This window comes from Channa argus, chromosome 18, assembly GCF_033026475.1.
Source record: "Channa argus isolate prfri chromosome 18, Channa argus male v1.0, whole genome shotgun sequence".
Lineage (NCBI taxonomy): Eukaryota > Metazoa > Chordata > Actinopteri > Anabantiformes > Channidae > Channa > Channa argus.
The window spans coordinates 15,497,816-15,523,287 of record NC_090214.1 but is presented as its reverse complement, the minus strand read 5'-3'; the positions used below and the strand labels follow the sequence as shown (position 1 = coordinate 15,523,287).

At 37.8% G+C, this 25,472-nt stretch overlaps 3 protein-coding genes across 5 annotated transcripts in view; 1 reads left to right on the top strand and 2 right to left on the bottom strand.

The window, feature by feature from the left end:
• il11ra (interleukin 11 receptor subunit alpha) overlaps window positions 1–4,780 on the top strand; it is a 46,977-nt gene extending 42,197 nt beyond the window's left edge. The window contains exon 12 of the mRNA XM_067483489.1: window positions 499–4,780. The gene's annotated coding sequence lies outside the window, so the exon portion shown is untranslated. The remainder of the gene's footprint in view (window positions 1–498) is intronic.
• Window positions 4,781–8,086: 3,306 nt separating this feature from the next.
• Window positions 8,087–13,295, bottom strand: tmem267 (transmembrane protein 267). The gene is made up of 3 exons (XM_067484834.1): window positions 13,218–13,295; window positions 11,149–11,611; window positions 8,087–10,100 (listed from the first exon to the last, which is right to left on the bottom strand). The coding sequence occupies exons 2-3, from the start codon at window positions 11,554–11,556 to the stop codon at window positions 9,765–9,767; spliced, it is 744 nt and encodes a 247-aa protein (XP_067340935.1). The 5' UTR covers window positions 11,557–11,611; window positions 13,218–13,295; the 3' UTR covers window positions 8,087–9,764.
• A 6,499-nt stretch (window positions 13,296–19,794) lies between these two features.
• cntfr (ciliary neurotrophic factor receptor) overlaps window positions 19,795–25,472 on the bottom strand; it is a 248,225-nt gene continuing 242,547 nt past the window's right edge. For all 3 annotated transcript variants that reach the window (XM_067483893.1, XM_067483894.1, XM_067483892.1), the window contains 2 exons: window positions 21,370–21,496; window positions 19,795–20,183 (listed from right to left, as the gene is read on the bottom strand). In XM_067483893.1, the coding sequence (XP_067339994.1) occupies window position 20,183; window positions 21,370–21,496 (128 nt within the window). In that variant the 3' untranslated portion in view covers window positions 19,795–20,182. The remainder of the gene's footprint in view (window positions 20,184–21,369; window positions 21,497–25,472) is intronic.

Genomic DNA, 25,472 nt, shown 5'->3' with positions numbered 1-25,472 from the left:
TTTTTAGATTTGCCTCATCACAAATGTGCTTTAAATATGTTACATTCTCATTCATGGTCGTATGTGCTCTTAGTTTTATGCAGGGAGGCTTAATTAAAACCCTAATGAAGTGTTGCTTCTTTCACATTTATGACTACACCAAACGTTCCCTGTGTGGGACCCAAGCCAGTGAGAAGAGCATAGCAAAGCTCTGCCTTAGTGAGAACTGAAAAGGTTCAAAGCATTTCTATAAACAACGTTCAGACAACCCTTCAGATATCCAGCCAACTTGTGATTAGAAGCCTAACATAAGCACACATGCACACACAGATTATAACCATGTAAAGATGCAGCTAGCTCTGTTATTTAAATCTGTGCTTTCAAGGCAGTGCTTAATTACATTATGATTTATCTGTATTTTGTAAAGTTGAACTTTTTTTTTTCCACTTTCTTTAAGTCTACTTTCCTTCATGTCCCCTCCCCCTTTTCTCTAACCACTCTTCCCACCTTTTTCCTCAGATTGATTTCAAGTTTCCCTGACAGCCCGTTCTAGGGCTCCACCCAGGAGTCAGCCTCTGCTTTCATCTCTGTAGCATGCTGACTGACCGGATTCAACTACACTGACCACAGAGCATCAGTCATCAGCATCCATGCAGAATCAAGCATGTACAAGGAATTTTGCAGAGTAGCTTTACAATTACCCAGAACATTAAATCAAACTCAAGGGTAATTGTTGGACTTCTTCCATTGTCACATCTAACTGCATTACCCATAACCCCACCTACAGTCCACTGAGACAGGGGAAAAAAAAAAAAAAAAGGAACCCAACCCAGGTTCCCTTCAGCAACGTCACTGCCGGTTAAACTGTAGGAGCAACACTGCACAGGAACATTTGAATTAATTCACAACCAATGCTGCTTCAAGTGGACGGAGGTCTTGACCTTTCTGAGAGAGAAGGGGGGGGGGGTTGATTTTAATTTTTGAAATTTTAAGCAACAAGTCTAGGAAGTGCAGCTGCCAAAAGGAGAACGTTGGCTTTTTTTGTGGGAAGAGGAAAAATTTCTGGAACATATTGTCTATATTGATTGTGAGACCAATCAATGTGAGTCCGTTATTACATAGACTTACCGGCCAACTCAATGCTGTGAAGGAAGCGTAACTTCTGCTAGTCTCTCTGTGTGCATCTGATGCCAAAGCAGCAACCACGGGCATTAGGGTCTCAGCTGTGGGACAGGAACCATCCTGTTACTGGCTCCTAAGGAATGGACATTGAGGATTAGGTAGAGGGTGGGTGGGCGGATATATAGAGAATAATGGAGAGGGGTGGGTGAATGAGGTGGGTTTTATAGACTTTATTTACCGTATGACAATTGGATTTATGTTGCATTGCATGCTTGTTTGTTGTCCCATGTCTTCAGTACAGGTGTTCTGTTGTTGCTTTTGTTTTACCTCTTTCTATTCATCCACTGTTCCTGAATGCGTGTGAAGAAAGACCCATGTAGCGAGACAGAGAAGAAAAGAGATACAGGCCTTTAACAGACCACCAGCGTTATGACAAGCTAGACATTATTAAACCATAGATATCACATCTCCTGCCTAGACTCTCAAGAACTCCAATCAAGACAATGGTCAAACCCAGTCAAGTTACATGAAATCCACGAGTGTTTTACTATCACTTAATCTAGACCATACCAGTCATACATTACTGGTTCAGAGATGAAATGGCTTTGGGTATTGGGTATTTAATAAAAAGATAAAATAAATAAAACAGCAAAGAAGCAAATATTTCAACGCACAAAGTTGAAACTTGCAATTTTAATTGAGGATTAAAATTGATGATTACATGTATTCAAATTGTTAGGTCCACTGATGGATTGATTGGGCAACCAGTTTATTACGGATAAGGTAAGGGGACAAAATAAAGAATACATAAACTGTCATAAAGTCATAAACTGCAGAGCTAAGCCATTTTAGCAAAACTTCATACACATAAGCCCAAGTTAGTCATTTGTTTTAGGCCATATGTATTGGGATTTTATTATAAAATTGACTAATTTAAAGATATAAATGCTTTATATACAGCAGATCTTATTTAGAAATATATCAGAGGACAGAAGTTTTTTAATACTTATCTTTACTCCTTCGGGAGTAAACTGCTTCAACATTCTGTTAAGTTATCTGGGCCTGTAGAACTAATTTAGAATTAGTTTAAAAAATAAAAATGAATGCAGAAAGTTCTGCATGTAATGCAGTCAAACTTAATAGACTAATACATTTCTTTTCACATGATGAGTGGGCTTTCACTGCAACCATCATCAGGAATGGGGATTTTTTTGTGGACATTTCTAAATAAACAAAGTAGCGTACGGTAGGTTCATTTAAATCACAAAAATTAACTGAAAGTGTGTCCCAGTAGACAGTGAATTGGAATGAGTGTTGAAGAGGAGTGTTGGTATGGTGTCATGAGGAAAACAGTAATGTTGGATAGAAACAGTTTGCGTTGCCACATCAAGTGCTGATTTTGCTGATTGTAGTGATTCTACTCACCTTGTCTCCTTTTTTATAACATGCACTTCCATTTCAATGACTGAGAAATTAGCAGGGTCTTGCTTTACTAGTCAAGACTTCATTAACACTGATCAGTCACAACATAGAAATGGGTGGTCTTAATGTCATGGAGGACACGCGTCAGTGCTGAACAGTCTGCAGCTACACAGCCTCACACATCGAACATTTATTAGTTCCAATTAATATTTTGATTTGATAAAAAACATTACATTATTATAGTAAACCTACCAGCTGGTATTAATGTTGTGGCTAATCGGTGTACGTAGCTGAACGGAGTTGGTGGGTTGTGTATCCAGGATAACCACAAACCCAACTTGCCAGGAGCCAATCTTGTTCATCTTACTGTGTCTAACAATCCACCAACTCATGAGAAACATGAATGATTTCTGGGTATCTAGTGCTTACTGAAAAGCCTCAAATACCTCTAGTACAGTACATTGTCTGGTTGTCTTTGTTTAAGTCTGCTTTTGACGCCTGCACTTAGAAACCTTGTGTCTTGTGTAATTTCCTGCAGCAGGAGAAAGTGAGAAGCTCTTCTGCGTTTGTCTTTCTTTCTGTCGGTCTGGTGGTTACGTTCCGTTTATCCAGAGTTGTTTAGTCTCATTGATTTATTCATTGACTGACATACAAGAAACACAAGGTGCATCTAAGTCAGACTTTCTGCAGTTCGATGACTGTATGTCCTTTCAAGCTAATTCCACATATTATGCATGGATCCAGTTGAAGCTGTTTTTTGTATTATTGTATATCACACTTTAAAATATACATATGTTAGTGATGTTTATCTGTAGGATAGTGTCACAGACATGGATTAATGCAGTCCTGTGTTCATTTGTAACAGTTTTATTAGCAATGTTACCACATATATTATTTTATACAGCAAAATTTAAAAAAGCAAAATTTAAAAAAACAAAACAATTTGTGGACAGATCTTATCTATGTATAACATGTAAATGTTCAAGAATAAACATTGAAGCCCATTGCACAAAGTGAAAAATAAAACAATGTAATGTGATGTAATCTGAGGATAATTGTTCGTTCTGGTTTCACTGCCTTTAAGGTTTATGTTGAATCAGTATAGTGGGTTAATCCATGTCTGGAAAACCGTCCCTGCATTGTGTATTTGTGTCTTTTCTCCCCAGTTATATGAAGCTGTGTTACTGTACGATTACTGTATGGACAGTGTGTTTACTGAATTATTGTACCTTGCTTTTCTTTCTTTTCAGTAAGTTGAATGACAAATTCATCGTTTTTCATCTTCAAAATCCTGTGGCAACATTTGAACAGAAAACTCTTCAGTGTTCGGTTTTATACTTAACAAAAAAGCCTTCACTTTTAATTTTTGAAATGAATACAGTCGGTCTGTATACATACCCCACACCATTTTTGGGCGCTTTTTTAATGTTTATTTTAAAGCCAAAATACTCAAAACCATGTCACAGTTCAAATACTTCTGGTGCAGGCTGTGCAGTATATCAATTGGGTGTTTAAAGGATTAAGACACACATGGGAAATAGAATTTTTAGAGCCTGTTGCAGCCAAAACTTTCCACATAACTAAAAATTACATTCTATTAACAAAACCTGAACAGTGAGAATTCACACAGATTGACCTTATAGTTTAGTTTATTTTAATGATTTTCTTTTGCCTCTAAATATCTGGATATACAATATGCTACTTCATGCAGCATTCACAAATACAGAAACAAATATAGTAAATATAAAAAAATATCCAGAATGTCATATAACTTGTCATATAACAATAAAGTTACTATTTTCTTCCAATCTAAACTGTAAATTTTTATCTTAGTTAAAAATATTTTATGATACTTTATTTTTTTTAAATGACACATAAAAATTTATAAAACTTTTTATCAGCTTGGATTAGATGTGGGCAGCGTGGGGTATTTGACCACTCTCCTACCCTTTCCTTCCTGTTTTTAAAGTTCAAAGTGACCCATTTGCCACCTTTCTCTTTTCACTCTAGTGGTGTATTCTGTTTGTGGACACATTGTGGTATCCCAACTCTTTTAATGTTCCTCTGCAGTGATGTGATAGCAGATGGAGCCTGTTGGTTTTAGTTCTTATAACTCAAATTACACTCAGGCATCCATTCTCAGATGTACATATTATTTGTTTTTCTTTATGTGTACAACAGATATCACCATAAGCTGTTTTTTTTCCTGACTTTGTATGTTGTTGAAATAAATACAATTTTATCACACTTTATCACACTCATGGGTTACAGACTATATTACTGTATTTTCTATATTCTCGGTACAACTGAAAGAAGAAAAAAAATCAGCTTCCTCTTTTTCAATCGTTTAAAACTATTTAGTCATTACTTGGTTGTAACATTGACCACAAATGTGGAAAGGCTGGTTTTCGAAGCATTTTAAATAGGGTGAAAAAAGTCTAGTTATTTTGAACAAACGCACCCCTTGTGGAGACGACCAGCCTTTTCTTTCTCATCCTGTTGCAATTTTTTTGTGCATGTCATTCTCAAAAATGTGACATTTCCACTGGAACGTCTTGCTTCTTGCAGCCTCTTTAAGAACGTTCCTATTATCTGACTGTGACACTCCCTGATGAATCGCAAATCTTCAAGATGGCTTTTGTTTTATTTGACAAAGGGGCTTTCAACATGTACACCTAGAATGAAGCTTCCTTGGCTTCTGTTTCCGCTTTGCACATAGCAAACATTTAATCATAAAGGCTTTTATATTTTCATGGCATCAAATTTCAATTAACAGGAATATATATTGGTTATCAATAATGCCAGGTGGACCACATCCAATTCTATGCTATTTCTCTGGAAATGCAAGATGTCATTTTGAGCTGTGAGAACATTATGTAACTCCATGCTGTGATATGGAAACTGTGACTCAATACAACATCTTCCTTCCTGCTCAATTCAGGATATGCCTAATTAGTGGCATCAGCTCAGCCTGGTGACTGAGTGAGACATACTACGCTGTAGTCAGCAGCTTTTAGTGCAGCAGCAGCAACAGGATCAACCTCCCCTTGAATTGAACTGTGTAGGTTTGGCTTCCCAGCAGTCACTTTTCCTGCAATCAGAAATTACTGTAAAAGTCCACTTTTAGTTCCCTTTGAATCTTCTCAGTCAGTGTAAGGGATTATTTCTCTGCACCATGCAGTGCGGTGAACAAGCAAACATATTAATACCATTTAAAAACGTTCTTTTAGTAAAGCTTATTTAAAATTGAAATTAGGCACTTGAGCTTGGACAATGTCCTATAATGTATACATTATTATATTGTATACGGCAATGACAATATGGTCATAGATATAGTCATGGTGCAGTAAAGGATAAGCAACAGTTTGCAGTGGTAGATGCAAAATGAGGTCCAGAAATACGAAGTTAACACAAATTTATGATTCCCTTAACCAGGGAGGTAACTCCAGCTGTCACATAAATGGAATAAACGTTTTCACTTGCTCTACCGGATCCTAAAGATCCTATCAATACACCCTATCAATAATAATACAGTAAGTGATTAGGTCATTAAAGACCGATTTGTAAGGGGCGGCTGTAGCTCAGTTGGTAAAGGCAGTTGTCCACGGACCACAGGTTCACGGCCTTGGCTATATGTCGAAGTGTCTCTGAGCAAGACACTGAACCCCTAACAGCCCATTCCCATCCCCAGCTGTGCAGTGCCTGTCAACATGCGGGATAAGCTGTAAGGACCAAAAAAAAAACATAAAGACTACTTTGTGCCACTACTATTCTGAGTAAATGAGACCATAAGTGGGTTACATTTCAAGTAAGATGTTTATTCCTTGTCTTGCCTTTTTACTTATTCATAACATGTGAAAGAAGTAGTATGAAACTAGCGAAAGTAGAGGGGAGTTAACTTTAATCATCATACTCAGTTTAAGGATTTAACGAGGCTGATTCAACGGTTACATACTACAATGTGGGGAACCCACAAACTCAAAGTCCATGAAGTTGGTTAGGATTTCCCAACATCAGTTGCTAGTCATCAGTCATCAGTTGCAGCTGTGGTGCAGGAAGATAGAGCAGTTGTCCACCAATCGCAGTTGTTGGTTCAATCCCCAGCTCCTGTGGTCACATATCGAAGTGTCCTTGAGCAAGACACTGAACCCCAACTTAGTTGCTCCAGGTGAGTGTTGGCCCGTTCCCCCACCGGTGTGTGTGATTGTGAGTGTGAATGGGTGAAAGAGAAGCAGTGGAAAGCGCTTTGAGTGCCAATAGGTGGAAAAGCTTTTAGTGCAAACCATTTACCATTTAGTTGATTCATGTGGGTCATTGCTTATAATTTCTAGTTTTCAAATGATTATATTGAAATGTCACATTTCCAAATACTTAGCATACATGCAGTTTAACAAGGTGCGTCACTTAAGAGAAAAGAAATAAAGCATCTGTCTATTTTCTGCAGTGGTTTTCGTCTCCAGTTGCATAATACAATGTTTAGTATGTATGGCACAAGCTTTTCGCTTTATTTAAAATGCCTTACTGCATTTAACCACAAGTACACTTGAGAAAATAATTTACTGTTCACTTGAGCCAACACACGCATTACACAGTTTATTTGTGATATACTTTATTGTGATAAAAAGAACACAACATTACAATTACTAAGTAAGTAAATAGCTTAACACTGAAAACAAAGGAATGCCAGAAAAACCTCTTCAACAAATAATACAAAACATGATTCAAACTAAAAGTTTAAGACTTTTGTTGAAAAACTGAATGTGCAAAATTCAACGTTATATAAAAAATGTCACACCGTAAACAGGAGCAGCAAAAATGGAGCAGCAGCCACGTATGTTCCTCACATAAAAAAAAGTCTTTTGTATCAGGATGCCTTTTTTTTCCTGCAATTCTCAATCTTGAGGACATTCTAAATATCAAGTTAGTTTTCCCATCTCCTTTTAAATTCAATACTCATCAGAATTGTCTCTTAACTCTGCTTCATTTTACTTACACGTGCATTTATACACACATACACACACACAAAAACTTTAAATCCTTACAGCTCAGTGCAGCCACCTTATGGTCAACAAGAACTACTACACCCTCCCTCAACAAGAAAAATAAAATGGAAAACATAAATTTGTCTGATATGTGAGAATACTGTGATTTGACTAAATCAATCCCCGTATCAAAAAGAAGCAGACCATTAAAACCATCTTTAGGAGTTCACCATCCATAGTAAAAGCATAACCCCTTACATCTAATCCGTTACAAAATATTAAAATGTAACACTTTAAACATAGAATCAAAAAAGCTGTTATAGGGGAACTTCCCTGATTCTCAACTTGACTCGCTTGGTTCTAGTTTTGGGAATATGTGTCTATAAATGTAAATAAACTACCATCTGCCTCCTAGATGAAAAAGCTCACCGGATGTGGAGGATTTCTTCAGTACAGATAACTTCATCTTTAGGGCTACAACGTCCAAAGTTTGAGCAACCGGAGGAAATCATCTGAACTGAAGCTAGAAGCAGAGGGATATTTTTAACTAGGGAAGGCAGCGAAGTTACCACTCATATACATCTAATCCCATAAGCACTTTAATAGGAATGTGTCAGATAGTTTTACATCTAAAACAGTGTAACAACTTAAATTCTGTATGTCTTAGTAAATTCTAAAATTAATAAGAGAAACCGTTACGATAAAATATCCAAAGCCTTTTTGCAAATAAATAGTTTTCCCAATGAAATAAGACTTTCACCATGTAGATGGTGCTGTACAGTATCGATAAGTTAAATCCAGTAGCATGACAACTGCAGTAGTACAATGTAGATCAAGCGAAATGATAAAATTACATGTTTTTTTATATAAATATTAATACATAATAAGGATATCACTGGCAATTAACACATTGTACAAATTATTCCCATTATTGTTTAAAATAAATAGGTTCCCCATCATATTCCTAGTTTCAATCCCATTTTCCTTTCTATGATTGGCATAAAATACTCCATAATAAAAACCTGACAATTACATACAGATCATCTTGCATTTTATCCTTTGCTGTAAGAACTGAGCCAAAGCTGTAAATGAAAATAGCACTGCTAAGTAGAGGTTACTGGTTGAAAGTGTACAAGAAACTAAATCTGAGAATCTAATTCGGAGGTTCCCAGGTTAAGCCATTTGGCAGAATAAAGGAGCCTTTTAGCCCAAACAAGTTCAAACAACAAAGCTGTCACACTCCCAAAGTCCACATCCGTCTCTGTGGTTGACGTTTAGCCCTGAACACCACAGCTGCAACTCTGATTTCCAAAACTAGAGGAAAAGCTATGTTTTCTGTAGGTTCATTCAAGCAGCAAAACACATGACAGCTGTGTGTAGGGATCTCAATGATAGTTATTTCGTACCGGTTAATGACGAATCTGTCACTGGAGTGGGGTAATGAGTGAAAACTCTAAAAATCGATCACAACATCTAACACATTGACTTCCACTATTATATTACGGCAGATGACCACTTTTGAATGTGCATCAAACAATGTGGCAACACACTGTAGGATGCACTAAGGGGGACACTGTCACACATCCTGACTTGACCTTTGCTGGACCTTGAGTTTACTTAGGGTGAGGATGGACACTTGTAGATAAGGTTGTATGGGTTTGATGCTAAAAGAATTTGGGTTAATAGACAATTTCCAGGCAATTATGTACCGTATAAAACATTTGAAAGATTTAAAGGGTCACACCTAAAACAATTACGGTAAGTCACTGGTTAGAGACCAGATGCATGAACATTAAGTTCCATGTCTGTGTTGGACCAAACAAAACCCCATAATTACCGCTAACAGTGGCTAATTTTTAATTTTACAATGTTTCCATCCATGGAAATTTACATTTAAGTGATTTTATTTTCCATTTTCATATAGCAACATTGTCCTCATCCTTGTGACTGGAAAGGAACAGAAAAAAAACACATTATCCAACATTTCCCCTTCGATTAACATACAGGTCATGTTGCTCTCTTCTTGTTATCTTCCACTTTAATACTGCTCAAGTGCCACAAACTTCTTTTCAGTAATAAGTAAGTAGTAAGTAAAGATTCAAGTTTGTCATTTAGTCACAGTGGGAATAAATGAAAATGTGGTTTCTCCATTTCCAGGTGCAGCATAAAAAGGTTTTAAATAGACACATAAACAACACATTTGCCAAGAGGAGATCGATACCAGATAAGCATTAGGTACTGATAGTAAGTCAGCGGCCCCTAAACATCGATGGCCACTCCATGTTTGGTGGAGATCACATCCCTGGTTCCTGTTAGATACATAAGCACTGAACACAGGTGAGGCAGTGTCGCTGTGGTGCTGACATACAGCCAGTAAGGGATCGGGGCCGTGTTGCCAAATGGGCATACCCACAGGCCATGGCGCACGGCATCCCGGACGTGGTGTGTCGCCATCGAAATGAAAAGCATCCAAGGCAATGAGCACCAAGCATCTTTAAGGCGACCGATCCACATGAGGAAGCGGAGAGAGAGACAGAGGACAGGTATGAGCGAGGAACAGTGCAGAGGAGGACGCTGAGGGAGAGAGACAGCAGCCTGGAAGTAAAGTGGAAATGACAAATGACTGTGAGCACATTGTAAATTATTTTTCAGGACAGAACTATTTTTGCTGCAGTCACTTCTCTACTACTAAGACGCAATGTTACTTGATTTCCAGACAACTTTTAAAGGTACTTACTCACCAAGCAATTTGCCATGTAATATTTTACAACACTCTTTTGGCAGTTTGTTCTCAAATCGTATAGGTTGATCTTTTCATATATGGGACATGTTCTACTGTTGACACCCAGGACATAATAGTGATGAGTTGAGTTCTCCATGTTCTTGTCTTTTGCTTTATTGCCACTAAAATAAAAGAAGCCCTGTCAGACTGTAATTTTTCCTGATAAATTCAATGGAAGCATTCAGTCTGGTATTAATCTCCATCTGCTACTCTCCAGAACAGAATCATTTTCCTCATACAATCTGTCTAGATTCTTACTAAGACTGATTCAAAAGTATTCTTATTTCCTTTATATCCTTTATTTTATAGCATATTCTATATCTTTCAGTGCTTGATTAAGATGTTTTTATATGGTTATTTTTTACATTTATTCTTATTTAATATAAAAAACCTACCTGCTACTATAACATCTCTTTACACAGAATAAATTAAAAAAAAGAGCGGGGGGTATTTCCACCTGGTTCCTCTATGTATAGTAAATCTTCTTGATAGTGTACCATTGGTTTTTACTCTTCCTGAAGCGGTTATTGCTGCTTTATAAGTCTTGTTTAGTGTTCACGAAAACGCTAAATCCTCTCAGGTATCTGAACATTTTGAACTGGTTAAAGGCCAAATGCTGAGTCATGTTCAAATTGTTCCAAACATGGACTGCAACAGTTTAGGATCCATCAGCAGTAAATGCAGTTTCATGCTGGTTTTGGTTTTTCCCAAACCATTTTCTTGTTGCTTTAGCACACATTGCTCACTATTGCTAACTAAAGCCATTCAATTTTAAGAAACGTAAACCAAACTAATCTCTAAAATAAGTACAAGTGATTGTGCAGGCTATCTGTACAGACTGTAGATTTGTGCAGACTTTACCTTGAGTGACAGCGATCCAGCCATGTAGAAGTGGTCCAGGTCTATGATTGATGCCAGAAGACCAGCCAGCAGCACCTCATACAGATCGCTTTTTTTCCTCAGTCCAATAACAACTGCCCATGACCAAAGCCCCACCAGTGCGTGTGTGGCGTTGTCCGAGGCAGCACGCAACCACAGGTGTTGCTGGATAAGTGACAGCTGGAGGGCATGGTCTGCCACCACACAGAACATGCCTAGGCCAGCAGAGGCCAGCAGAGAGGCAGAGCTGAATGTCTGTAGGAGAGCTTGAGCTTTCTCTGTCTCCACCGCCAAGCTGAGGGGCATAGCAGCATGATCTCCCCCAAGGCCCACCCCCAGTAGTGGGGATGAGGAGGGGGATGAATCAAGCTTGGAGTAGAATCCTTGCATCTTGTCTGATGGCTGGGGGAATCTTGCCTCTGAAGATCAGCAAGAGTCAGGTAGACTGGAGAAGAAAGGGGGAGGGGATTATTGATGGAAAATGAAAGGACAATGAGAGATGAGGCTTTTAAAAGTATGACTGGGTGGCAAGAAAGGGAAAGGAAAGGCAGATAAAAGCGAGGCACAGCACACACGCACACACAAACCTGAAAGCCAGTTGGGCCATGTGCACAAAACACACGTTACATTCCAAATAAACAGTTTGATAAAACGTGCTGAGGAGCTGCATGCCTCTGTACAATGGTCTTTGTGGATCATTAGGCTAATGTTTTCAGTGCATGTTTTGTGAATTGTCAATTAGATTTAAATTGCTTCCACCATTTAAATGTTGCCATTAGCAACAGGCTAAGCAGTTTTTCCCTGAACATAGTTACCAAAACGACTGGCATAAAGCCTTTCATGTAGACAAGCTGAACACAGACAAAAAAAGACATTGTTCTATCCTCAGATAACTGCACTACAGTAACGTCTTGTAAAACCTGAAGATCTCACGTCAACAAATAAATGTTTTATTCTCATTCAATAAATACACTACACATTAGAGTTAGACAATGTGCATTTGTCACAGAGCATCATAACTAAAATGCAAATCATTGAAGAACAATATAATCCCACTGGGTAAGGAAGTGGTCCGTCCTACTCTCAAAAATAAAGAAGATAAACCCACAAACAGCCTTAAAATACATCTGTGAAAAAAAAACTCAAAATACCAGATGTCAAGCAGATGTACATCAGTAATTACTTCGATGGTGGTATTTCAACGTTGTTTATTCCTGTACTAATTGTGACTGGTACGATGGTACAAATAATACAGAATGCATTACTGCATTAGTTTAAATAATGTGTCCAGCATCCAGGGCAGGGATTATTATATCTAACACATTTGTGTGTTCAGAATGTCTCATCATTTTAACAATACACTGCACATGTAAACAGCAGTAGCTCATAATTAGGACATATTTCACTGCACTGTTTCATGAACGGTGAATACAAAATAAGAGCCTCAGTCCATTTCTACAGTTTATTACTTTCCATTTAAACTGGTGTCCTTGTACCTAAGGGAACTGTAAAGTAGGTCCCCGCATCATGAAACTGTGTGAAACGTGGGAAAGGTCAATTTGTCTGAATTCCTCTCTGAGAGAACAGCAGCCTTTGTCTTTTAAAGAATAATATATCCTGTAACGTTGTGTGTATGTGGTGTATGATCATTTAATGAGCTGTGTATCTTTGCCACCAGCAGAAGCTCCCGGTTAGCTAGGTGGCAACGTCTGCTACGCAAAACAAAGGTTAATGTTCGTTTGTTGGTTTGTTTCGTCTGATATACACGGATTAACATTTGGCCGTTAAAACATTAGCTGTTAGTTCATTTGTCTCAACAAACTGCAGTAAAATCACTGACGATGACAGCTAGCCAGAAGCTAACTAGCTAACGCTGGTTGTTGTGTAGGCGGCCAGCAGCTGTCACGATAAGTGCTCCTAAAACTGTGGTGGACTGCACCAAATAGCACATATCGCTTAAAATTAAAATAGATAATTCAATTGTTTGTGGACTTGTTCAACTGTCTTCATAGCGATTTTATTAATCGGCTAATACATATAACACCACTCACCCCATTGCGCTGCACAGCATTGTTCTTCCTCTGTTGCATTTGTGGCAGAATGGGGCGGACGGTGTTTTGCTGCCGCCAGGCGGTCATTTGTGGAACAGCAAGGAAAACCATCAACCAAAATCTCCCTCAGTGTGACGCCCCATTAACCCATTAACAAAACGTTTGTAGCTATATATATCTATATCTATATTTATATATTTTTATCTCTCTCTCTCTCTCTCTATATATATATATATATAACTATAGATATAGATATAGATATAGATATAGATATAGGTATAGATAGATAGATATAGAGATAAAAATTAAAATTCACATTTTTATCATCTGACTACAGACCAGTTTTCGATTTTAAATGAGCTTTGGCTCCGAATACATGGCAGCATTTCTGGATCATGTTCACATATGGCTTCTTCTTTGAATGATACAGCTTTAACTTACATTTGTGGATTGCAGAGTGAACTGTGTTCACAGTGATTTCTGGAAGTTTTCCTGAGCCCATGCAGTGATGTCCAGTAGAGAATCATTCTCAGTTTTTTATTGCAGTGCCATCTGAGGGCCTGAAGATCACATACATCCAGTTTTAACCTTTGGCTTGTTCCCTTGCGCACAGAGATTCAACCCTGATTCTCTCAATCTTTTGATGATTTTTGGTACTGTACATGGTGTGATCTTCAAAGTCTTCGCAATTTTTATTTTTTTCTCCTTTTATAACCAGTCATGTTACCAACTTGTTGCCAATTAACCCAATTAGTTGTCAAATGCTTCTCAATTTGTTTTTTCATGTATTTCATCATGTATTTTCCTACTCTGATTATGGCTTAAGGCATCTGTATGGCCCCATGGGTCCTGGTCAGTACTGTCAGTAAAAGATCAACAATAAAAGTTATTATAAACTGAGGCCAAACAGAACTAAAGGTTCTTTGTTGAACACTGGAAGTCAATCTCTTTTAGCCAGAAACAGAGAGGTGAAGGTCAAATGAGAGGTTAGTCCAACAGTATTTTTAACCTCCAGTAAAATGTGGTGTTGGTTTCATTTATTCAATTACTGTATTATAAAATAAATCAACACTCCATGAATGTGAATAAATGAAATGCCAGGGTTATTGAAATCTGGAGGTGTTTTAAAACAACCATGTCAACACCCTGGAGTGACTGAAAAAGTAACACAATTAGAGTGAAGGAAATAAAGAATCTTTTGCTCTCTGGCAGACAAAGCTGTCTGAAGATAGTTTTTGATGTAGGTCTTTGGGCTTGAGAATTGATGCTTGCATTAGGATATTTTTGTAATAGATAGACACCAGTCTTTTGACAGCTACAGTACAATAAGAGAGGGGAAAAGACCAAAGAGAGGAGACTTGAGGAGCACCTCTCCACATTACAATAACTTTTGGAACATAAGAGTTTTTTACTAAATAAAAAAAAAGGGGAAAACTTCCATACTGTGCATTTAATTAAATAATTTCTCAATAGCTTAGGAATAGGATTGACACTATAACTAATGAAACAACGGTTAAAAAAACAACGAACCATCCAAAGGTTCAAACAATCTTTTTTTTAAAAATTATTATTAGTTGTATTTATTTAAGTGTCAGGCTGAATAAACCCAACACTGAACCCTGACTGGAAGCCAAATTTGGCTCAACTATTTCAGCAGATCTGCTGAGTTGAGGGTTTTTAAATAGGTGTTTAAATCAGTTCACATGCTAAAACTTGCCATGCAATAAATTTAAATTTCACCACTCATCTGAAATCCAATTTTAATAATGTCTAGTAATCAGCCCAGATCATATCTGTACCGACAAGTTTAATCCCCTTTAATGCGATGTCTAGCTCTTTTTATTGCTTCTCACTATAGTCATTTAGAATTTCATATGAATTTAATGTGGAGTTTGCTTTTTCTCCATTTATGGCCTTTGACAGTGTCTATCAAGTGATCTTGTGCAATCGTGTTCCTCACTGTTCTACTGAGCTCCACTAATGTCTTTATTTCAGTCTGATTATTTCAGATGGCGCATCAGTGCCTTTACCACCTAAAACCGTAACAATGGTGAATGGTAACATGATCTTTATGGAACTGATTATGTGTGTTAGGAGTGTTCTGCTGTGTGCAAGGCTGACAAGAAGTCAGTGGGACAGTCCTGTGATTGGTTGATTTAAGGGTTAGGCTTAAATCAACTTAGGAGGCTTAGGACGAAACGTGATGAATATAGAAAGTAAGTTGTCATTGACTCTTGTGTTTTAAGCAAGACCAAAAGAGGAGAAATACATTATGACTAGGCCTCTAAAGCACTTAAACACTTAAGTGTTTGGCTTAGAAGATGCTGATTCCTCAAAAAACTTTTCTGATTGACCCAACCATTTTGCAGAGAGCAACATGCAGAAAAATGGAAATAATGGGCCGTCCATCATGGCAGTGGAGTTGATTGATGTGGGGGTCACACAAGGAGAAAGGAGAGATGAAATAAGAGAAGAGGGAAATAGCATTAAAGTAACATTAAATTAATCCGCAGCACAGTGAAAGAGAGAGAAGGTGACACAGAGAGAGACAGACCCAATGACTGGAGCTGAAAGTTTCAGCACCATAGACAGCGCACTGCAAGGCCCACTGCTGCATCCTAGTGGACAAGTGCAATTTTGCATTGGTTTAATATCTGTCAAATGGATAATTTAACATAATAAAAAAAATCAAGTTTAAGTTAAAAGTTGCAAGTGTAAAGATGCAAGAATTTAAAAATAAAATATAGCCCAACATGCTTCTTCGGGAACATAGTTTTGAACAGGATTAGAGCATTTCCTTGTGAAAAAACATAGCACATAAGTAGTTTGAATGACATTTAATATAAAACACCAAACTGCTGTGAGAAAAAAAGCACTTATTTTACGTTTTCTGGTGTTAGGATGCCAAGAAATATGTAAAGTATGTAAAGTAAAAATGCTGAGAGGTTAACACAGATGTAGCATTAGTATGAAGTTAAAATACTGCATAAAAACAAGGAGATATATGAAGACGTACAACAGCAGTCATACCAAGAGGGTCTCAGAGGCAAGACAGACAGGCAGCAACTTGAGTATTTAAAGAGGCGAGAGCCAGAAGGCAGGGTAAGAAGTGAGAGGCAAGCCGAGATCGTGTCATTCAGCCAGTTATCAGTTAAAGGTCAAACTAGTCATTAGAGCAGCGTGAGGCTGTTGGGACTGACAGGCTCTGGATGGTGAAATCACACACACACTTTCCTATATACCTCAGGTTAATGTGGATGACATGGAGTTGGAGACAAAAGGTGCACGGCTGAATATTTTCACCTCCATTAATTTAAGTTCAATAGAAATATAAGCTGAAAAGCTATATGTTGCTATTATCAGTTCTTGGGCATTAACTAACAATGAAAAATCAAAATGTTTGGAAGACAGTAGATGTACTGGACTAGTGTATTATTCACCTTCATGTCATTGTAAATATTAATTGGTTTTTCACTGAAATAACACCGTAAATAATAAGTAACTGAGGAAGGACTGAAGTAAAGTAACACAAAAAACATCCCTATAAGTAGATACACATCTCTCTCTCTCTCACACACGCGCACACACACACACACACACACACACACATGCACAGAGGACTCCAGCTTGCAGCTGTTAAATTGTCTATTGATTTGTCCTGAGACTCCAGATCGTTCTGTCAGAACTTGTCAGAATAATGAAGGAAAGAGAGCTTGAAAGGGGCAAGACAGACAGTGAGACATATTAAAGAGAAAGATAGAGAAAGAGAGAATGAGAGGTAAAGGTCAAACGGGGAATTCTGACCGTACTTTTATAGCTGATTTGGAGATTTTGGGTTATAAATGTGAAGACTGTACAAATAAAAGAATACCCTCATGCTGTGTGACTCCCAACACCTATATTACACAGCAAAACTGCAGTACACCCTGGAAAATATCAGAAAATTTTAACAACTACATATACATATAAACAATATTTTTTGGCCAATTAAAAAAGAAGCCAATTATCTGGAGAAACAGAAATTATTCTCTAAATATAAGGATCAACATCATAGCACCAGCTACAAAAAATATTTTTTTGATGATGGCTACTACGTGTTCTGTTATTAGCAGCATGGCTCTTTGTGTTCCTCTAGTGTAACTGTGTTACAGTGTATGTTCAACAGCTATACTGATGCCCTTGTACTGTACCTTCTCACATCTTTATGTCTCCACCTTGTTCAGACAATTTCTCAATATGTAGGCCCATGTTGCACAATCATGCCCATAACTGAGACAGCTGTGGGATCACATGTTCTTTTATAACCTTGTTTAAGCAGTTAGTCTTAATTGGCACAACAACTGGTGTAATCACCTTTACTGCACCGAGGCTGTATTTTGGGGACTGTATTTTCAGTGTGTTTTAAACTTGCATATTTTATTATCATTTCAAATAAAAGAAATTTAAAAATAAAATTTGTGAAATTAGTGAAATTGTGCAAGGGTTTACTCACTTTTGTTTTTTGTAATTGTACCTTTATTAAAAGTGAACATGGCTGTCAAGGCTCCTCTGTGCTAATGAGTCAAGCTTTTATGGATCATTATTTTATAACCTTGTTATTTATTTATGCAATTAACCTTAATTGAAAACCACAGTTGTGCCAATTAAGTGCATTGTTGTTTTACTTTGAACCATCTATTTCTAGCATGTACTGTACGTATCCTCAGTAAAATGTTAATTTTTAAATGTCATAGATTATCAAAAACATACTTTGACTGTCCTATAGTACCAAAGTTCCTGTGTGTACTTTAACTTTAAGTGTCAAAATCAACAAGTACAGTAAGTGACAGGAGTTCTCTACTCTGGATCTGAGGGCCCCTGGATCAAGTGTTTTCATTCAACCAGAAACTAGAAGATACCACTGTCTCTCCCAAATCCAAAAATCAGCTAAGTTGATACAGTATATCCCAGCCCATGAATGATTCAGCTAATCAGCAGTGGGTGGGGTAGGGTAAGTAGGGTAGGGTGGGTCGCAAAGCAGGGGGCCTTATGGCTTGGTCTAAAAAATATAATCAGCCTTTAGTGAACATGTCAATATAGCTCATCTGAAGCTGTAAATATATGTCTAAATTGCAAAAAAATAATAAAACATTTTCCACAAGGTTACTACATCATCACTGTTTGTAAAATGAAAAGTTCCTGCAGTTCTACATCCATACCAGTTTAAAAATGGATGTGTTTTTGCCTCTCTAGTGACACCTTAGCTTCATCTTGTAGTTATCAGGGAAAAAACAGCAGCCCTGATATTTTGCGTTCTCAGTGTTTGAAAGGCAAAATGAGTATGAGGCCAGTGTGTCATCATTCATTGTGAAATGGTCACATTTAATGGTTGAAATCTGTCATTGTATATACATCTATAAAAAAAGATCCCAGGTACAGGTTACGACTTTCTACTGCTAATACATACATTATTATTATTAAATAATAAACTTTTTGTTCAATGTTAAAGTTACATATCATAGTTTACAAAATAGGATCAAGGAGAATTAAGCCATTATGAATGTCTGAAAAAACTAAAATCCTATATTTGTGTTTTTATTATTTGTCCATTAAATCCAAAAAAATACAATAAAACACATCAATATGCCTTTGAGTAACATAATAGTAATTGGAAATATTGGCTATTGAAATTTAAACTGCAAAAAGAAATTTGTTTTAAATGTTTGTAGAGGCAAGAATTACGGAAAGTAAACTGTGTTGTCTTACTGTATTTTACAGCACAGAGCAGAATGGAAAACCAACATAGCTCATATCAATGTTTCAATAACCAGCTTCGTTGGCATCAATACAAAGTCAAACCAAATACCAGAGATGGGTGGGCAAAGAATTGATCAGTGTCAGATCCACTTTATTTATTTTTTTACAATCCAGGTCCTCTTTGCCAGGTGCTGAAAGCAGAATGTAAAGCTAATTGTCTACACAAGCCAGACTACCGTTACTGAACTCTTCAAAGTGTTAATCCTCGTAGCAAAAACTGACTAGCTCCTGTCAGTTTGGTTCAGTCATTGGAGGCAAACAGATTCAGAATCTGATTATTTCTGTGGGCTCTTTGATAAATGGTAATTTTTTCACAAACAACAGCTGCAGGGTTCTTCTGATTTGTCCCAAGTTTGACTCATATATCGCTGGAGGCATTATAGATCAGGTGTCATGCGCTCTCTCTCTCTCTCTCTCTTTTTCACACACACACACACACACACAGGCACACACTCATTCACCCACACACACGCACCCACACACAAACACACTTTCTGGGATCTTCAGCCCATGACAAAGGCAGGCACAAGCTTCAGGAAGCTCGATGAATCGTCTGGGAACCGTTTTGTTGGGGCTGAAGTTGAGTCTTTGGCATGGTGATGTAGCTGTATGGGGACTGCAATGATAACCACACACAAACACACACTCTTAATATGTGTGTTTTTCTGTGCAGTAGTGCAACCGTAGTAAAAAAAAAAAGTTAAGATTGCAACATCATGATCAATTAACAAAATGCACCAAAGGATAATGAGGAGTAGTTGTGTTTTTTTTCCCTATTCGATCTGAAGTGTCGATTCCCAGATCAAACAAGTCAGCCTGTTATGGCCAATCAAAGCCAGCAGGGGGAAATATAAGACTGTTGGTGCTGTATCACTGCTGCTGCTGTGGTCGTTGCTCCTGTTGCTTCTGTTGTTGATGATGGGGATGATGGTACCGCTTACAAAAGTTCCTCTAGAGAAATTCTTTGTCACCGTTGATCAAATATGCGAATCGCATTATCATCGTCTGATTTAGGGTCTAGGTAAACTTGGTAAATAACTGTGTGATGGATAGAAATGATCAATGCACCGTATCCTTGAAACATGTGCAAAATAGAAAAAAGACCAGCCTCCTCAACCTCTTCTTCTTCCTCCTACTTCTCGTTTCCCTTCAGGATTAGGACATTTACCTCTGGAGAAAGAGAGAGAGAGACAAATTAGGCACCATTTACCTATTAGAGTCAAGAAATGGCTCTGCAGACAAATGACCCCTGTATTTTATTGCAAAAGCGGTGGAATCATAGTCCTTTTGATTTAAAAAAAAAAAAAATACTAGCTGAATATATTTATTAAATTTTATTCTCTCACAGTTGTCCAGATTTTTTTGATCCATTTTTACACACAGGTCAGATCTTTTCTGCTTTTTACATAAAGTTTTAGATTGTTACATTCAAATTTGTATTGTTTACCTTTAAGTAAAGACTGCTGCTGGAATAGTTTATAATGTGGGACCATATATAGCAGTATGTAAAGTGGGGTCTGACCCTGAATGGGATGGAGAAGAACCTGCTGTTGCATAATATGACAGATCAGCAGGATGTTTCAAAGGGTAATGTACAGTACATATCTTTAGTTCAGCCATATTATGCTCTTTTAGCCAAGGAACAAAAAGACATGTTTGTCCACTCGTCTACCTTTCTGTTTGTCTCTATCTGTCTGTCTGTTGTTGTGGTGGGGAATTTACAAACTTTACAAAAGAGCCAAACTGTCATCCTCAGCTGAAAAGAGATTTATTGGATGATCAGGTGATCAGGAACAATCCAGGAACACTTATAGCAAAGTTCTACAAAGAACTGAGAGCTGCTGGAGCATCAGTGTCGCCATCTACAGCTCAGATGTTACACTGAGCAGCATCATGCTCTGCAAATGTCTGGCTGTCAGTGGATGAGTAATTGTGGATAGATTATTAAGGGGTAGAGATTACCTCAGATTGTTTCAGTAAAGCCATTCTCTGTTTGCACACCTTTAAATTTGCTTTGCTGCAACATTTGACACTCAGCTTTTCAGTTTTCTATCTTCATTTTCAACAGGATGCATACTCAAGGGAATTTATAGTGTGAACTATGTAAAACTAATGAAATCGTCTTGTATTGGCTTTTACGTCCATCATTTTAAGTTGTCTGTGCAGAAGAATGTGGAGAAAAAAACAGCCTGCTGGGTCATAAAACAAAAACAGCAAGCCAGTCATTGCTCTATTAACATGCTCTTGACATTGATGGACGTGCATTGACTTGCAGATAAGGACTGAACGACTGAGTTCATAATCGATTCAAAAATGAGAAGTGTGTTTTACTGTGTGTGTGTGTTTTTTTTCTTACCACACAAACAGCAGCAGCATTCCCAACAGCAAAGGTGAGACAAATGTGAGGAGCCTGGCAGCTCTGCCCACTGGAGGTTCAGCCTTTTGTGGGGCTTTGGAGGAGGGTATGGGGGAGGTCCTAGTCTCTGCAAAACCAACCAGAAAATACAATAAACCTTACTAAAACAATTTTGTTCTGGTTTGCCCTTAAGTTCTTCTTCTCGTTTAAAAAAAAAAAAATCTCCAGGGTCTAAATGTCCAAAATGTCTTTTTGATGAATGGTCACTGAAGAGTGCTCATCATAGCGGGAAGAGCCAAACACAAAGGAAAATACAGTGCAGAGTGAAATCAATTCTAATCTGCAAGGACAATCAATACGAGACTTGTCAAGGCTGTTATGAAGTGAACAGGACAAAAAAAATTCTCATTCATACTGAGGCCAGAGGGAACCGAGGAGAGCGACTGATTAAAATAGGTGGATAAAATATGGAGTTGGAAACGAGAGATGGCGGGAACTAAGGATGAGGTAAAAACCCTCACCTTAGAAAGCAAAAGGTGGATAGATACAGTAACAAATGGGGAACATTCACTGCACAAGTTCCTTAATATGCTCCATATTTTGATTTTCCAGCTATGTGCATAAGCTGTTTTTAGAGCTTTTAGATCACTTTGCTTTTACATTGCTTCCATAATAAAAATATCACACGTTTTTTTTTTAAACTAAGCTATTCCTACAGCTGCAGGCAACACAAAAGACATTAGCACATGCATACTGTTTGCCACTCGGCCAAGCACCCCAAAAAATGTTTTTTTTACTGAAGAGAGAATATGATTTCCCCCTCCTACCAATTAATGACTGTTGTGTAGCATGGCGTTGGGAGTCGGGAGATATTAGAAGGAAGCAGCCAGGTGTGAAATAGCCAGAGAGAGAGAGAGAGAGAGAGAGAGAGAGAGAGAGAGAGAGAGAGAGAGAGAGAGAGAGAGCGAGAGAGAGCGAGAGAGAGAGAGGCAACCAGGACTCATTTAACATTTTCAGCAGCTCATTGCAATGCTTCTTTCTTGCAGCAAAACATTGTTCCTGGGTGAAAAAAACTGTAATAAGTGGCAGAAATAATGTGATAGTGATGATATGTGGATGTAACAGGCGAGTTGAGATAAAGAGAAGGAGACGAGGCAGTGATGTGAGGAGGAGAGAGGATGGATAAACAGTGTTTGAAAAAAAACACGAAGGAGTAAGAAAGGATGGGGAGGGGGTAAGCAAAATAAAAATACACTAAGAGGATATAAGTTAATGAGACAAATTTACTGAATTACTTGAATTCCGCCTAAATGCTGCTTTAGCAGTCGACTGTGATCATATACTATAGGCTTGTGTCAGTCTGTTTAGAAGTTAGATTTAAGTTTCTGTCTTTCTTCAATAAATGAAGACAGACATTTGGGGCATTAGGGGATGTCTGAATGGAGCATAGATGTCGACACCTGTCAATCATAGTAAAAACACTTTTTAATAGATCTCAAAACAATTGCAAATTGGCCTACCAGGAGATTTCGATTAAGATGTAGCTAGCTGGAGCAAGTATATCTGAAATAATCTTTGCAGAAAAAAAAAGAAAAGGGCCAATACGAAATACAGAAATGTAAAACAACTAGAATTGTTCCAAATTGGCAGAAGATACTAGTTGGGCCTCTACAGGACACCAAGGAGCTGATTAAGAGAAAAAAAAAAGTTTTCAGGGCCTTTAATGATCTACCCAATGTTTCTCAACCTAGAAAACCAGTGTGTCAGTACTGTGAGTTTATCATTTTTATGGCCATCTGTTTTATCTTTTTCTTTTCAGAGAAAGGATATTTTTTTAAAGCCACTTTGATAGAGCAGCTCAATGTATACCCTTGAGTGTTAATTGCTGCTGCTATAAAAAAGCAGAAGCCAGTTAGAGGCGCCAATAAGTGGTGGAGCAAATTTCAAACACTTTGAATTTTTCAAAACACCACGCCATATCTGCAGAGTTAATTCAAAGTTAAAAGCCCTGACTTCAGTTTAGTGGTCTATGCAACTACATTAAGATGATGTTTTTGTAATTGAAATGCACCATTAGACTTTGTCCTTAAGTTTTCATGTACATAAGCTTGAACATATGACTTCAGAATTATATATTTTGTAAATCTGTTGTATAATTTTTGCTCCAATAACTACTGCTAGAATTCCATGTCTTTCATAACTTCAAAGTGCTCCATCTATACCAATCACCCGTAGCACTGTCTATGTCTATTTAACTCATTAAATGCACCAAAAAAACACCCATTGTTTTAATACTGTATATCACCATAATGGTATAAAACATAGCGAGTTTTCTTTACATTCTAACCAGCACACAAAGATAAGGGTTTTAAAATCCCCTCAGCATTTTAGTGTGGTGGTTGCTGCCTATTAATGCCTTGCATCCAAAAAGTTTTGCTCTATGAGATTTCTTGAAAGTTTTTATAAATAGACACAAAGTATAAAGATGCCTATCTAGTGTTGTAGTTGAGGCAGAAACATATATCTTAGATGGCTGCAACTTTTTAAAGCTTCACATGAACTGTTTTTTTTACTTCTGGGAATGTGTTTACTAAGCCAAGGTCCAAACACTGAGGATGGGGTTTCTATGTGCATATGCTGTCTCTCTGTCACTAGCCTGTCCAGCTGCTCACTGGAAGGCAAGCAGATACCACTTCAATTCGTATTGATATGAGTGACCTGTTGTATGAAGAGAGGAAGACAGACACAAGAGAAGAGAAAGGAGGAAGAGGAAATGCAGTACGAACAAGCTGAGAGAAAGACAGAGAGGAAATGGTGGAAATGTTACTGTGTGTTTAGCCTCTGAGCTACACAATCAATAAGTCACAAGGAGTCTGTTCATTTCCTATCTGACTGAACAGCCTGGGAAATTCTGTGTGAATGTTTTGTTTTTATTGGTCAAGTTGTGAAAAGGCAGTCAGATATTTTCTTGGTTTCCATGCTGATGGGATTCTCCTTCATGTACTGTGGTTCCACAGTTCAAAATGAATAACTTGCTAAATTCTATTCAATAATGATGTTTTCTTCAAACAGCTACAGACGTTTTGAGCAAAAACGTTCAAAATCTGCTAAATACATTTGAAGTAAAGTGCACGTTTGCACAGACAGCCTCACAAAAACACAGAAGTGTTTAAATCGAGAATAGTGGAAGGCGTGATTTTTTAAAAAACATCATCTATCATCTACAGTGCCATTGTAGCTGCATACACTGCACTTCTGCTCTACAATTTTGTGACTTGAACGAAAAAACACATATAACTGTTGTTGTAGTAGCATGATGTCAGTGACATCTCTAATATTTGAAATGTCTCATTTGCCATCTTCTCTAAGTTTATTTTACACAAACTTAAAATGTCCACATAAAGACAGGTGGCTAAAAAAGTGGGATCTTCATTCAGCTGCATTTATTATAGAGGCCAGGCAGATACAACAGAGAGACAGTGTATAACAGCCACCACTAACAACCAGTCACTGCACGGATGCAAACAGTCATCCAGAAAGTAATATCTGTGAAGAAGGTGGCAGAAAAACAACACAAAAGATGTAGGAGTGCAGGAGTGTGAGGTTGCAGTATGAAAGGTTATAGTAAGTGTGAACGATCGATAGACAGAGAAGTGAGAGGAGAGGGGAAAGAAAAAGTAAAATGGAGAGAAAGAAAAAGAAACCTTTAGGCAAAACAGAAGGAGCGAGAGAAAGAGAGAACAGAACAGGGAGAGAGGGAAGGGAAGCAGAGAGGTGGCAGCTGGATCGCGAACATGAGGCATGAGGAGAATCCCAATAAGCTCCTGTTCTTTCTGCTAGAACAGGAAGTGTATGTGATCTATCTGTGTGTGAGTATGCTGCATGTTTCAGAGGAAGGTCGTTGTGTGTGTGTGTGTGTGTGTGTGTGCGTGTGTGTGTGTGTGTGTGTGTTCTGTGTGTGTACTGTTTAGCATATGTTTATGTGTTTGTAGGCATTCATGAATTGAGTCAGTGTTGTGATTATTAGCATGTAATGTCGCGCATGCTCAACAGGAGCCACTGTTGTACTGTACAAGTGTTGAAGAACTGCATGGATCAGAAAG

Bases quoted from the DNA above. Each gene is read 5' to 3' on its own strand.
- tmem267 (XM_067484834.1), bottom strand. From the start codon at position 11,556: ATGCAAGGATTCTACTCCAAGCTTGATTCATCCCCCTCCTCATCCCCA. The intron at 10,101-11,148 runs GTAAAGTCTGCA...CTTTACTTCCAG, and splicing joins CTGGATCGCTGTCACTCAAG to GCTGCTGTCTCTCTCCCTCA.